The sequence below is a fragment of the Acomys minous genome (genome assembly GCF_964271855.1).
Source record: "Acomys minous genome assembly, chromosome: 1".
NCBI classification, from domain to species: Eukaryota; Metazoa; Chordata; class Mammalia; order Rodentia; family Muridae; genus Acomys; species Acomys minous.
This window is the reverse complement of record NC_140483.1, coordinates 47,494,599-47,511,344: the sequence shown is the minus strand read 5'-3', so window position 1 is coordinate 47,511,344 and position 16,746 is coordinate 47,494,599. Positions and strand designations below refer to the sequence as shown.

Genomic DNA, 16,746 nt, shown 5'->3' with positions numbered 1-16,746 from the left:
GCCACTTATAACCATGAATGTATTTTCCGCACCCTCAGTGCATAGCTACTGACTACAAGAAAATACCAAAAATTACCATTACTAATACCTTCTGTTGTTATGGTCATATGCTAACAACCATCCACTTTTGTTCATCTTACCCATCTAAGTACACATCTCACTAAAACAACTCCATGATGATATTTCTGAAAGAGCAGCTTAGACAATAAATGGTTTAGTAAATCCTACAGAATTCATAACTGTTACAGGGACACAAAGCCTGTGTGTAAAATGTACACTATGCAAAAGATACCTTGTGTATTTCTGAGGACAAGAATCAATATAACATAAATAAGACGCCAGTACAGTGGTGTGACCAGAGTTTTAGAACAGAAACCCTAGCTAATGCAGCCACAACATGCCACACCTAACTCTCTGTTCCAATAAACTTAATGAGTACTGAGAATACTAACAGAGAAAGAGGTGCAACCCCAAACTTTGGTTTCAGAGTTCTGATATAACTATATATTTATATAAAGGAAGAATCAGGGAGGCCAAAGAGATATACTTATAATCATGTAGTCACATGAAGGCATGGACCTACTAAGGGTGGTAGCAACTCCTATCTCACAAGAAACTGTTTAACTGTTAGCAATCACTGTCACTCCCCAGGAGACCAATCTGGCTCCTATCTTTCCCTGGGTACAGTCCTGCCATAACAGACACCTGTTCTCATCTTGAGAACAGTCTCTTTCACCTTTTCACTTGTTGTTCAAGATAACTGAAGGTTTATGAAATGATTCGTCCTTGTGCCTGAGGTATCACTCACTTATAGACACTTCTTGAATAATTAATGCGCCTACTTGCCCTGTAAACAGGTGACACAAACGAAAATTGGAGACAGAAATTTCAGGTTTTTATCTTGTTTTAGTTCTCATGCTGGGCCAGGGAAGGAGTCAAAGCGTCTCAGCAAGGCAGCTTCTCGGTGCCTGTTACAATGCATGCTTCTTTTCTCTCTTTTTTCCCCCAGTGCTCACTACTTGTACAGCAAATACACATTTATTTCATTTAGGTATGAGACAACCTCTAGCATATTTATATCAACATTATTTCTATGTATGTGAGATAGAAAGGAGGAGAGAGAAAAAAGAAGATGTGTTTACTTCTATTACTAAAAAATAGTTCATTAAATAAATTTTATTTGTGGAGTGCTATCAACTGAATAAAATGTGAACAAAACTTTCTATTCAATCCAATTATTTTTAGGAAGAACTCTTTCTCACAGTATCATTATTCTATTATATATCTTTACATCTTTTAAATAAATACTTCAAATCAAAATATCTTTAATGCTGCTATCGTACAGCTGTGTAGTAGGTGCATGCCAACACAATATAGCTACATATGTTTTTTAAAGATTTATTTATGATTATGTATACAGTGCTCTGCCCGTATGTACCAGGTGCATACCAGAAGAGGGCACCAGATCGCATTATAGATGGTGTGAGCCACCATGTGGTTGCTGGGAATTGAACTCCCAGTACTCTTAACCTCTAAGCCACCTCTCCAGCCCCCAAGTTCATATGTTCTTATTCATAGTTTCCTACAGTGCTACTTGTAATAATATTCTGTTTATAATTTATATTTGGCTTTTGTATTCACTCTGAGTATATTATAATATTTTTACACCATGAATAAAAATTTTTAAAAACAAAGCTGTAGTGCTTTTTAACAATGAAATTGAGTTAAGGAAGAAGGCATTCCCATTAATTTATCAAGACAGGGTGCATGAAAGATAAAAATATGAAATCCAGTTTTTAAAAATCCTTGCTTCTCTCTGTACTTAAAAATTTACACAATTTAATGTGATTAACACAAAGTCTAAAGTTAAAGCAAAAACATTCTAAGCTGGGGTGGTGGCTCATGCCTTTAATACCAACACTGAAGAGACAGGCAGATCTCTGTGAGTTAAAGACCAACCTGGTCTACAAAGTACACCCAAGACAGCCAAGGCTACACAGAGAACCCCTGTCTGGGAGGGGGTGGGGGAAGCATTCTACAATTTCTATCCTTTCTCTTGTGTTGGCATATCTACATTATAAACTTTAGTTATCTCAGGAGCATTTCCTAAACAAAGCAAACAGACTAGGATAAGGTATTAGGCTTAAATTAAATTATCTATGTTCTAAAGTAATACATTCTATTAATCTATAGATCTGGAAAGAAATTAGAGCTGACAAGAAAAAGTAACAACAGCAAACACTGAGGAAGCCCATTCAAGTAGTGAACAAAGGAAATGGCACCATAAAATACTAGTAACTTAAAAATTGAGTAATTTTATATATCATAGATATTCCAAATTTGAGATAAGCTATTTGAAGCTCAACTTTTAAAGTGTAATGGAGCTAAAAGAAAAAGTATTTCTGAGGTTGTTTTGCCTATGTGGTGCTGAGGTTTGAACCCAGGATGTCACACATGCTAGGCAAGCATTTTAAAGAACATTTAATCCTCATTTTATGATTTTTCCTTTTATATTTAAGAGATTAAAAAAAAAAAGATCTCATTATGTGGCTGAAAACAGCCTCAAACCCATTCCCCTCCTGCCCCAATTGTCTATGTGTTAAGATTACAAGCAGGTACTACCACACTCAGCCCAAGTTCTTAAAGTTTCTTCTCCTGCTAATGCTACAGTCACTTTTACATTTACATGAAAAATATATGTTACAATTTAAAATACATTATAATATACCCACAGATTTAGTATCTGAATGACAGGACACTGTGCTACTCCATCTAACACCTAAAGGCACTATATAATATTTTGTTGTGTAGCTTTATAGGATGTATTGTTGAAATCATATGATTATATAAAAATCTAAACTGGAGAGGTTTTGCTGTATAACAATAATAGAAGATAAAAATCAGTGACTTCTAAGATCAAGGAGTTGGTTTAGTTCTATTAGTTGATTAATAGATCAAGAAATTAATTCTAGAATACTCACAACGACAAACATCAGACCATACTAACAGAAACATAAGAGAATAGAACTATCTATCTAAAAATACCAAATCTGTGAAGGTAAATGATACAGGATCAATAATCTCAAGAATTTACTATTTGTAGATGATAACAAAAGATATGATTAATTCATCATAATCTGTAAGAGGCTAAAATGTCCTATTTCAAACTCTGTCTTTATTTCACCTAAATGCAAAAATCAAGTTATCTCATTGTCACTATAATACAAGATCGACTGTAAAAACAATCCAGTTCTATGACAATGCTTTCTGCAACTAAAGCAAAAGTAGGATCTTTTTCCAACCATTTCAAGACATTTGTCTTCAACTTGTTCACAAAAAAGCAGTATTCCAAAATTCCAAGAACTAGGCTTCTAACTATAAGATCTGTCCAGAACAGAAGCAATAAGAATTTTAAATCAGATACTTAAAATAAACACGAGATCAGTCACTCACAGAGGAACATGAGAAGCAGGAAAGACAAGAAGAACAACACTAAAAGAAACATCCATCAAGAAAAAGACCTGGAAAAGAAACCAAAACTTAGAATTAAAGATCAAATGAAGTTGGGCAGGATGGGGAAGGGGAGAGGGAAGAGATGAATTAAGCAGATAACCCAATGAATGCCATGACAAAATATTAATAAGAGAATAATAATTTGAATTCAAGAATTACATAAAAGACTTAAATTATTTATAAACATTAAGAAACTGATGAAGTATACTAAAGCTTAACCAACACCCTTATATAGCATGTCACTAAATATACTAAATTTTGTTACTTGAACAAAATGGTTCAGATCTTCAATCATGAAATTCTAAACATTAATATCTACTCTTCTAAAGAGTAAAGGAGATCCATGTAATTTAAAATAGTAGCCTAAATGTAGGCTGATAGGTTAAAATTTAACAATGAAAATATCTTAATATTAATATCAAATTTACTCAAATAAAATTATTATAGTTGTGCGAAAAATCAAAGATCTATTCTAATATGTGGAAAAGAAAATATTAAAAGAAAACTAAGGTCTATTTTTGTGCAATTCTTGGAACCATACATAGTTATAGCATGTATATGCTTACTGGCTGCAGAGGCCAAAAGCAGGCATTGTATATCCTGCAATTATAGTTATAGATAGTTGCAAGCCATCATGTGAAGGCTCAGAAATGTGCTCAGGTCCTCTGTTAGAGCATCAAGTGTTCTTAACTGCTGAACCATCTCTCTTTCCCCTAGATTAATTCTTTTTTTAACTTTTAGGCCTGTTAAGTTTTTTTAAGATTTTACTTATTTATTTTATGTATATGCGTTTTCTATCTGCATGTTCACCTGTATGCCAGAAGAGGGCATCAGATCCCATTACATATTGTTGAGAGCCACCAGGTGGTTGCTGAGAATTGAACTCAGTACCTCTGAAATAATAAATGGTGCTCTTAACCTCTGAGCCATCTCCCTAGCTCCCTTCTACATTAATTTTAAGGACTTGCTATACATGTTAGTAACATCTCTAAAATTTAGAGGTGGTTTTAAGTAAAGAAATATTGACTATTGCATTTGATTATGCAATCTTATTCCTAAAAAAACAAATGAATTTTCAGTGAAAATCCTAGTAAGATACATAAACTAAAAGACAAAACTTTTATATGTGTTGAAATTCCCTGATATCTGGTACTATTCTTTGCTCTAGTTCATTTCCTTTAAGCACATTATAACCGAAATGCTGATTATGTTGAAAAATAATGATATATCTGATCCTAAAACCTCTACTATAAACAAGGTATTCCTATAATGAGATTAATACTTATTTACCAAATATGTGCTCACTCTAAATACCACCCAAATAGAAAAAGAGCAAGCTATATGACTAGAATAGAAAACTTACAGTATTATACATGCATGATAAAACAAATTCTGCAATAAGTAAAATTAAATTCCATTCTAAAATCAAACAGCCCTAGGGATAAAATACAATTCAAGGTATTCATGTATATATTTGAACCTCAAAACAAAAACCTAAGAAGTCATATCCCTTTTCATATTAAAAACAAATAAAAGCTAATGTTTAATATGCTACAACAAATAGGCCAGAATATAATATAAAGTTCTTCTTAGCAAGATATGAACCAAATCTATAGCCTGTCCCACAATATTTTTAAAAAGGGGGAAGTGGGGGCAAAATAAAGCAAGGACAAAACAAGTTTAAGGAAACGAAGGACGGTAGAAAAACAAGAGAAACTGCTATGCACAGGCATGTTTTGAATATCCCACTCCTCAAAGAAAAAAAAATCCATTAAATTAATGATGGCTTCTTTAAAAAATCTGTGAAAATGTAAGTCTAACTTTAAAATTCATATGTTAATATTTAATATTGGTGTGTTAATGTTAATAGTCATGTAAAGCCAGGAAATTTATAAAATTAACTTTAAAAACCTTAGTGTGTGTGTGTGTGTGTGTGTGTGTGTGTGTGTGTGTGCACGCACGTGTGTGTGCTGGGAGCTGGAGGGATTGTTCAGCAGTTAAGATCCTGTACTGTTCTTACAAAGGACCTGGATTCACTTCCTAGCACCCATATGGTGGTTCATAACCATCTTGAAATATATAATCAAATTGTAAAAGTTATTTCGAGTGCAATATTCACATGCAATATAATACAGACCAGTCTAAAAATATAGCACATGAAATCTTGTTATGTAGAAGTACTATTTCTACAACATGTTGAAATCATAAATACTAAGATTTTTTTTTCAAAAGAAGAAAACCAATATAAGTAACATTTCTTCCTATACATCTGGGTCCTAACAAGTAAATAGTAAAAGGTACCCTAAGTTATCAGTTTACATGAAAACTTCTTGGCAATTACCTTCTCTCAAGAGCTAAATATTTCTGTTACAGCATAAGCATTTGTAGCTATAACAAAAAATACCTAGTATATTTGAAAAAAATGGCATCTTACTTAAATGAATTACTCTTGGTAACACTGAATAAAAACAGTATTAACTACATCAACAAAGCTATAACCAACATTATATGTAAGTCAAACTAGGAATACATACATATTCTCACAACCCAATAAGTTATCCCTTATTGATTCCTCTTTGTGCTCAACATTTGCTCCTTAGCACAACTAGGACTCAACAGTTTCTTAAATCCTTAACAGAGCTATAATGTAAATTCTATTACTTTTACTACCAAATAAAAACAGAATTTAGTACTCAAAGCTAGGTCTGCAAAGCCTTACATTTTTAGTGCTCCCAAGTACTTCTCCTTAGCAACCTGGCACTTGCTTTATTTAGATCAGGGATGTAAAACTAGTTGGGGCTATGGTGGTAACTTATAGATAATGTTAGATAAAAGACCGATGAGAGAGTCCTCTGGCAATCTAAAAGAAACACAGCGATAGCCCAGGCCATTGTAGCTATTTTCTCATGAGATTGTATACCTAATAACATAAAAGAAAGTTTATATAGATTGCTCATGACACTTTTAAAATGAGAAGCTGAGGTTATAACAGATTCCTAATAACATATATTTGGGACAAATTTTAGACCAACAAAAAAATGATGCTAGCCATATAATCAACAATATGTGGAAAGATGCACTGGCATTTGAGAACAACAGGCCGCATCTAACTCTGAAACTCTGCTATGGACATAATCACTAAAAAATTACCTCAATCTTTTAAATCATTCTGCTTTCACTGCGCCCCCCCCCCCCTCAGACTCGGTTTCTCTATGTAGCCTTCCTTGACTGCCCTGGACTCAAATCATAGACCGGGCTGGACTTGAACTCACAGCAATCTGCCTGCCTCTGCCTCCCCAAGTGCTGGGATAACAGGTGTGCACCCCACACCTGCCTAAATCTTTCTGTTTTCTATGTTCTTCCTCTTATCGCAGAGCTTTTAATGTTAATTTTTGATTACTATTCTCAATTTGTGTTTTCTGGCTTTCTTCACATGTACGTAAACCTCAGCTCTGTCTTCAAATGTTACCACCTCAACGTACCTTTACATACTTGCTTCAGTTATAATTTCATATTCAAGTCATCCATTAACCTTTCGCCCAAGATTATCTCTTTTATCTCAGTATAGAAGTATGCAAAAGGTTATTTGAGGAAGGAGGAAGGAAGGAAGGAAGGAAGTCAGCCAGCCTAGCTTGCCTGCCTAGGTCAGACTGCCCAAAAGGAAATGTTTGAGCGGCTTCTCTGCCTTGATGGGTCTGAGAACTAGACTCAAATCAAGAACATTACTCCTACTGTAGCACTACCAGAACACTGTATTCAGAAAACACAGTCAGCAGAGAACAACTAGGGGGATTTTATAAAAACATAGAGAAGTTATGTATGTATATCTGCTTTTAAGAATTATAACCTGAATGACATAGAGAGATTTTATATTACCCTGAAAAATAAAAGTAATGGTGATATTATTCTATCTCATTTGATATTTACTATCTGAAAAATGGTCCACCATAAAAGATTTAAGAACTACTTACTATACCTGTTGAGTTAATCCAAATGATTATATTAAAGAAAAGCTTTCAAATTTGTACAATTTCATGGTGCAAAATGCTTCCTCAAATACGAAGACAGTACCTGCTGGGCATGGTGGCAGATGCCTCTAATTCTAGCACTAGGGAGGCAGAGGCAGGGTTTCTGTGACTTTGAGAACAACTGATCTACATTATCAAGTTCCAAGACAGCCAGAGCTATGTAGAGAGATCTTGTCCCGAAAAAAATAGTTGCTAGAGTTTTTAATCTTTCCACATGATTTTTAATAGGCTAAACCAGAGAAAATTAAGTGATTCATAATGAAATTACCATATCCCTATGACCAACAAGAATGTATTCTAATTTTTTTTTAAGGATCTTTACTAAAATTTTTTTTTTTTAAGATCTTTACCATATAATAAAAAAAACATTAGCAAGTAACATTTTCCCCCTTGTGTGGGGTAGTAGCGGTCCTGAGGCAGATTTTCACTACACAGTTCCAGCTGGTCGGGAAACTGCTAGATAGACTAGGCTGATCTCGAATTTACAGCGATCCTCCTGCTTCTGCATCCCAAGCATAAGTAATATAGACATATAGTACTATAAACTCTAATGACATATTTTTTAATCTATGAAGGTCCATGCACAAGTTATACATACTATAAAATATATAAACATATTAACTAAAAAGTTTTCAAATGTAAATTTTATAGATTCTCACTATACTACTAAAGTAAAACACTAGCATATGAACTATATGAAGAATTTTCCTCAGTATGTTTCTACTTCCAACCCATAACTTTAGGCTAGCTTTAACTAAATTCTCTGTAATATTAGTTCTAAGAGTATTCCATTCAAAAGTAAGTGAAGAGAATGCCACCAATGAATACTCTTTTCTTCCAATAACCACATGTTTAAAACATTCACATTTCTCTGCTACAAGAAGCTATTTGATCAAGGTTTTCTTAAAACATTAAAGAATCCCCAGGAACGTATCTGGGGGGAAAGGCCCATCTAAGAAAAGCTCTGAGGACATTTTTGTACCTTGGTCCTCTAGAACCATTGATGTCAAACCAAAACTATGCCTTGACTATCTAAGTCAAAGGTTAACCAGAATCTAGGCCAAGCAACATGTACCTGAACTCTAGCATGTGGGAGGCCAAGATAGAAGGAGATACCCCTGACAAAGAAATACTAATGTGATCTAACTAGTGAGTTTTTCCTTCAGGATATGGTGGCCATGCTTTTACTCTCAGTCAGGAGGTAGAAGCAGATGAATAATTTAAGATTTTGAGGCAATTCTTGTCTCAAGATATATTAAACAGTAGCCAACCAAGGCTACATAGTGAAACACTGTCTTTAAAAATGCAATACCAAAAACAGTTTTTTTAAAGTGAGAAAAGAAATAGTTAACCAAAATTCACAACACAAATTTGTACCTTAAAGGTATGCATGCATGTGCACCTGAGTGTAGGTGTGCACAGAAGCCTTGGATCTCCTGAAGCTGTAGGCATAAGCTGTTGTGAACTGCCTAACCTGGGTGCCAAGAACAACCAAACTGGGGTCCTCAGGAAAGGCAGCAAGTGTTCTTAAACCAATGAACATCTCTAGCTCCTCAATACTTTATAGCTTTATTATCAAAACATTTGCCAGTAGTTTGATTCATACAAAAAGTTTTAATAATTTAGAGTTATGAAATATGACTACTAAAACACAAGCCTTGTCTAACAAACACATCCAGGAAAAAAAGATACTATAAAAATTATTAATGTACTGATTTAGTTGTTTGTCAAGAGAACTCTTACTTAAGTTAAAAGTTACAAAGATTAATCTTGATGTAGGTCAATGCTAGTCTCAGGAATTACACTAAGCACATCAAAACTTTTAAGAATAACATTAGCAAATATAAATCATACATATAAAAGAAAGAATTCACATGTGGGCAATAAAACCTTTTACATTTAACATACATTTCTGTCTTAATAGGATAAGAGAGATTTTCAGAACAACAGTATAAGGTAAGTTGCTGCAGCTCACAAATGATAATTTCAACAGAAAAGAGAAGGTAAATATACTAAACAAAGGGAAACTTTGAGGAGTAACTAAAAATAAACACTTATCTAAACATTATTTGTCTGTGTATTCTCTTTCTAGTAAACACTAAGTCAGCACATAAAAGTTCAAAATAATTACTAAAATAATAAAACTAACCCTTTGGACCACTTTTAGTCTTTTGCCACATGTTCCCCTTATCCCCCATGCCCCCCACCGCCTCAACAGGGTTTCTCTATCTAGCCTTGGTTGGTTTGGGCTTTCTTTGTAGACCAGGCTGGCCTTGAACTCACAGACATCCACCTATCTCTGCCTCCAGAGTGCTGGGATTAAAGGCATGCACCACCACGCCTGGCCTTTTGTTAAATTTTTAAGCAATCTCTTTTTATGATTAGTCTTTTTTGTATGTGTGTAATAATTCTTTAAATTCATACAGCACTCAATCACTGAGATGGCTCAATGGTTAAGAACACTGTCCTGCTCTTTCAAAGGACGCAGGTTCAATTTCCAGCACCAATATGGCAGCTTACAACTGACTGTAACTCCAGTTCCAAGAGATCCGACACCCTTAGACCAATGCACATTTAAAAAGAAAAACTTAACTTTTAATGGTTACCTAAGAGTAATTTCAGTTCCCTAGCAATTCACTTTGGGAATCAGCAACAGACAAATTCTGTCTCCAAGAAAGCACCAACTAACTGAATCACATAAAAATTTAATTCAAGCCAGGCACAATGGTACATGCCTTTAGTACTAACACTTGGGAGGCAGAGCCAGGTAGATCTCTTTGAGTTCAAAGCCAGGCTGGTCTACACAGTGAATTCCAGGCCAGCCAAAGTATATAGTGGGTCCCTCTCTTTTAAAAACATAGATAGATGGATGGATGGATAGATAGATAGATAGATAGATAGATAGATAGATAGATAGACAGACAGACAGACAGACAGACAGGCAAACAAATAATTGGTTAACCTTTACCACCATTAATTACATTCTGAAATCAGAAATGACCAAACAAATGGCTTAATCTTTCACCACTTTTGCTCTTGCTCAGTAAACTGCAAACACTGGCCACATTACTATCTACTGAGTTGGTTTTTAACTCTGTGGCTCCTTCACAGAATGGTCTTCTGGCAGGACTTTCTTAACTCTGACCTCAGAGAGAGGCCTTTTGATCTATTCTCTGAAGCAGTTTCACCTGTAGTATTCAATAGCCTAATACAAGTACTTGATAAATAATTATTGAGTTAACTTATAAGCCTACATACAATTTCAATAATATAATGCAAAATCAAATCTGTTAATTTAAATACAAAATTAGCAAAATACTTGATATAGAGTTCCATTAAAAATTAAGAACAAAATTCAAACTAATTTTTACGGCAAATTTTAAGGATAAAGGCTAAATCTTAACTCAGAAACCACAACAAATATATTATGATTCCAGTATCATGTGAGGTCTGTAAAACTGGTGATTCACAAAGAAAAAAGTAACATTCTTAGTTCTGAAATACGTAGACACTTAACGCATACATATAGATTTTAAAGTATAAGAGGTATGCATTGGAATATAAAAATGCAAACTGAAATTAAAAGTATACCTGACCTATATCATCAAATACCATCAGCTACTACGCAATAATTAGAAGTGTTAAAGAGATGTTGGCCAAGCTATTGCTAAAATAAAATTTTGTAGAGCGCTATATTCTCAGCTACTAAAGAATTTGAAAAAGGAAGGTTCCTGGAGGCCAAAAGTTCTAAGTCTAAGCTAAAAACAACAAAGCAAGAGTGAAAAAGACAGTGTGTGGGACAAGTAGGACACAAGAGCAAGAAAAGAGAGGGAAAGAGCAAAGAGGGAAAGAAATGAAAGGGTTGGGAAGAAAGAGAAGAGAAAGGAAGGAAAAGGAAAAAACAAATGAGCTAGCTGAAAGTCTTTGAATCAAAGACTTACTTTCATGAATGTATAAATATTTGATTCTATCAAGTTTTTACAAGCACTCCCAAGTACTATACTCCATTTACTTGTTTAGCTGATCTGTAGACTGATCCCATGTCACTGAGCAGTCTAAGCAAGGGGTCTACCACTGAACTATGTGTCCAGTCCCTCTCTGACTTTTACAAAGAGAATTACACTTTAAAGAACATAAGATATTAGTTTTTTTAATGGCCTATGTGATCTTTAACTCCTCAGTGGCTTTAAATGTCTCAATGACACTGCATCATCATAGTTGCAAAGTAGTCAAAACATTTAGAAATTCAAACTCAGATTAGAAAGAAAACATATGAATCAACATCAGAGATTTATTAGCACTACAATGGCCACTAAAAAATAAATGATTCGATTAGAAAATGCTAGAGAATAAATATATATCATCTGCTACTCACATAAGACACCTGGAACAAATAACATCTACAGTCATTGTAACTTACCGTTACAGATTTCAGGGTCATGCCATGGTAGGTGCCCATAGTATCGATCTTAAAGCCTTCCGTTTCTACAAAGAAAAAGAGTCTATTATAATTTATTTATTTCGTGACAGATAAAAATTCCTACCAGAATTTAATTACACCTAACAATTCTACAGTGTCATGAAGCCTTGAATATACTATACACAGTTTTATCACATATTTCTAAAGATTAAGAACTTCCCAGCACTTGGGAGAGGCAGAGACAGGTGGATCTCTGAGTCTGAAGCCAGCCTGGTCTACAAAGTGAGTCCAGGACAGTCAAGGAAGGCTACACAGAGGAACCCTGTCTTGGGAAAACAAACAAACAAACAAAAACTTTAAGATACTAGTTACAAAAACATATTCAGTAAGTGCACTTATTGCATAGTATCTGGTTAAGATCTTTCAAATTTTGTTTTAAAACCACACTAAAGAGCTAGAGAGAAGGCTCAGCAGTTATAAGCAGTAGCTTCTCTTCCAAAAGACCCAAACAATCAGCCTACAACTGCTTTTAACTTCAGTTTCAAAGGATCTGATGCCCTGTTCCTGTTCCATGAACACTGGCTACATATGTGGTGCACAGACATACAAATAGGGAAAACACCCATACACATAAAATAAGACTTTTAAATAAAATTGAAATCAAAATAAATAAAAAACTGTAACCCCATTATTTTTCCTATTAGCTACTAAATGATTACACCATGTAAAATAGGAAGTTCCTAAATTATAAAAGCTTTTGTACCAGAGTTAGAAAACGGTGCTTTTAACAATAATGAGTTTCAGAATACAAGTGCAACATACTCTTCTCTTTTTCCCTTTAAAAACAAATGCCTAATTCTATACATTCAGGGCAATTTACTTTTCACTCCTGTTTTGGCTCTTATTATGGTCAATCAATTAATGCCTATCAATTTGGGACTTTGACAATATTTTACCAGTGAAAGTATATAAACATACCATACTTTATTGAAATAAAACATTCATTGCTTAAATTTCATCTAGGTTATGTGACTATCAGTTAAATATTTTAAGTGAAATGTTTTCAGAGAGTATATTCTAATCTTGTGAAAAATCAAATAAGATATATTTTGCAAACTACAGACCATATACCTTTTCCTCAACTATAAGATTTTGCAGCTGTGTTGCAAAATCAAGATGAATATACATGCATTTATGAAAAAGCTGAAGTTGGTTCTTATAGGACTGGATTTGTTATGAAAAGCTTTATGCAATTCCTTCTATAAGAAAACACCACAGTGAATAAAAGAATGGATCACTTTCTTTCTGTGGCACCCATGCACCATGTGCTTATCTGGTAAATGAAATCAGCACACAAAAATACTGCATCAAAGCAATACAATCTACTTTAAAAGTTGCCCTAAGACTTCTATACCAAAAAAATAGTAAAAGGTAAGTTTTCAGTTGTTTCTATCTCCTATCTTCATAAGAGCAGTCAAGATGAATAAAAATCTCAAGAGAAACTAGTGAAGTCTCAGTTCACTAATTAAGAAATGGCTCACAAATGTATTAGCTAGACTGTCAATCGGGCTATCACAAAATAAGTTCACACTTGCCCCACGGGACATTCTCCATCCCAAAATTCTTATATCCAGAACTAGCATAAATAATATATTTGTGGTTAGTTTATTACATTATCAGACATTATTCTAGAAACTTAATCTTCAGCATCAGGTTTATTTCCAAAGTAACTCTATGAAATAAGTTATCAGTATTACTAATACTTAGAGATATGAGGTAACAGACAGAATACAATTGAAATCACAGTAAAATTCACACAAAAATTAACTGAAACACAAGCTATCTGGATCCAGAATCAAAGCTACCCACAAGAGATAAACCAATTTTGTTCTGTAAAGTCCAATTACTACTTTTAGGTGTTGTAGGCTATATGACTTCTGTCAAAATTACTCAACAGAGCTGGCAGAGTTAAACAGCTATAGGTAACACATAAATGAGTGAATATGGCTGGGTTTAAACAACAGGACAACATCACAAAAGCAGGTGACTGAACTGGATCTGGACCACAGAAGTTACTTGACAACCCTTACTCTCTTCTTTTTATTATTAAATTTATTTTTAATTTATTCACTTTACACCCCGACTGTAGCCCCTCCCTGTTGCCTCCTCATCCCACCCTCTCTCCCTCATCCCCTCCCCCTCCATTCCGTAGTCGGCAGAAAGGGGGAGCTCTCCTCCCTACCATCTGACCCCAGGGTATCAAGTCTCATCTGCACTGCCTGCATCCTCTTCCTCTGTGGCCTGGGTAGGCCGCTCCACTAGAGGGGAGTGATCAATAAGTGGACAACAGAGCCCATGTCAGAGGCAGTCCCTACTCCCCATGTTACGGGACTCAATGGAGACTGAACTGCCTATTGATTACATCTGAGCAGGACAACCCTTATTCTTAGATATCACATTACACTACCACTCAGGCTCAGCTTGACCATGATTAGAAGAAGACACAGGATAAGCAACTTACCTTCTTTGCCTTTGAATCTTTCCTGGTCATATCTGTTGTAGGCAGCTGGAATAGGCTGCTTTGTACGCAATGTGGGATCCTAGAGAAAAGTAAGATTACAAGTTAATATTTTTAAGTATTACTTATTTAACTCTCATAATTAAAACCTGATAGGGGCAGTTACAAAACACGTGTTATTCCCAAAATGGCACAGAAGACAATGTGGTAAGTAGACTACTTGGCATTTGATGACTAGGATTCAGTATTATTTACTGCTAGAAAATGACATCCCTACACAAAGAATAAAGATATTTTCAAGTATACTTGTATCAAAACTACAGAAAGAATATGGTAAGCAGATGCATTCTAATTATTTAAATGACTTTGTGAAATAATGTTCTCTCCAATGGTAATATGAACAGAGTGAGTTCCAGGATAGCCAGGGCTACACAGAGAAACTCTGTCTCCAAAAAAAGAAAAGAAAAGAAAGTAAATAAAATATTAAAAAAAGAAAAAGAAAAAAAGAAAGTGTGCTAAGTCAACTATGTCTAAATATTACCAATAATTCAGTAAATGTTAAACATGAATGATTTCATGCATATGTATAATTACTATAAATGTCCAAGGCTATGTTTAGTACTCTCAATTTCTTTCGAAATGCTACATAAAAGTGAATCAACGTGAATTGTACTTTCTACCTTTCTTGAGTTTTGAGAACAGGCAGAAGGATTTAAAGCAAACTAGAGGATATTTCTGAATTTCAATGGAGACTAAACATATCATACATGAATTTAGGGTCTGGAGGGTTCTAAGTGATACCTCAACAGTGAGGCAAGTCAGCCATCAGAGGAGCTATAGGCAAAGTACAATCAAAGAGCCATATGGTGGGTACCAAGGGAAAACAAACATACCAAAATAAAATGGCACAGATATCAAATAAGAAGTCCAAACTGCGGGCAGTGGTGGCACAAGCCTTTAATCCCAACACTCTGGAGGCAGAGGCAGGTGGATTGCTGTGAGTTCGAGGCCAGGTTTTTCTACAAAGCGAGTTCAAGATAGTCAAGTCTATATAGAGAAACCCTGTCTTGAAAAAACAAAATAAATAAATAAATAAAGCAGGGCATGGTGGCGCACGCCTTTAATCTCAGCACTCGGGAGGCCGAGGCACGTGGATTCCTATGAGTTTGAGGGCTGCCTGGTCTACAAAAGTGAGTCCAGGACAGCGAAGGCTATACAAAGAAACACTGTCTCAAAAACAATAACAACAAAAACTCAAAAAAAAAAAAAAAGAAAAAAACAAGAAGTCCAAACTGGAAAGTAACAATAATTTTTATTTTTAAGAAAAGCTAACAATTTTCTCAAGGATAAAATAGGCCAGCTACTTATTATTTATTTAGTTAATCCAAAATAATTACTTAGAAGGCACTTCCTAGTTAACCCCTTTTCAGACTCTCACCCAGGTATATCTCAAGAATGACCCATAATTACTGTTGATATAACTTTTAAAACTGGGAAGGGTTTTTATATCCTTCAAGTATGCTTAAGTAACAAAACTTTATTCCCTACTGATATAAAATGTTTAAGATGTTTAAGATGTTAAGATGTAAAAATTATAAAACAGACAGCACTTTTTAAAAAACAACAACATAAGCAGAAAAGATTCTTACCACAGGGGCTGCATTTGGAGCAGGCCGTTGTTCAGGGGCACGCCCTTCTTCTCTGGCTTTTACCGATTGAAGAATTGCAAAAATATTCTTGGAAAAATTCTAAAATACAAATAGATTCTAATTAAACCCAGAGTACATGTGCAAAGGCAGTAGTTTATCCATTAAGCAATTTATATCAAAACTTTCTTCCAACTAATTTTTCCTAATTCATAAGGTATTGTTGCTATGGACTGGATGTGGTCTGTCTCCCAAACATTCCTTTGCTAATTAGGTGCTCCTAAGCATGGCGATGTGGAGATAGAGGAGCCTTTGAAAGGCAGGGCCCAATAAGGAGCAATTGTGTTACCTGGGCCCTGTTGTCAGAAGGGACTGATGCTAAACTTGAGTAGTTTAGTTAGTTCTCTGTGTTGTTTCCACACTACAGGCCAACAGGTGGAGCTGCCCACCTTTCAGTCTTCACAGCTTGAGCTAAATAAGTATCTTTCCACCTCACCCCTGACCCTAGGCCCTCACATTGTCAGGCACGTGTTTTACACTAGCCTATGTAGCCAGCCCTAACTATCTGTCACCCTCCTACCTTGGGTATTTCATTGAGACAAAAGAAAACAAGATAAAACA

The 16,746-nt window shown here is 34.9% G+C and overlaps 1 protein-coding gene across 2 annotated transcripts in view; it reads right to left on the bottom strand.

The window, feature by feature from the left end:
• The window catches only part of CDC73 (cell division cycle 73), a 110,207-nt gene that overhangs the window by 67,528 nt on the left and 25,933 nt on the right, over positions 1-16,746 (bottom strand). For both annotated transcript variants that reach the window (XM_084796412.1, XM_084796413.1), the window contains 3 exons: positions 16,129-16,227; positions 14,483-14,561; positions 11,962-12,026 (listed from right to left, as the gene is read on the bottom strand). In XM_084796412.1, coding sequence (XP_084652538.1) covers positions 11,962-12,026; positions 14,483-14,561; positions 16,129-16,227 — 243 coding nt within the window. The remainder of the gene's footprint in view (positions 1-11,961; positions 12,027-14,482; positions 14,562-16,128; positions 16,228-16,746) is intronic.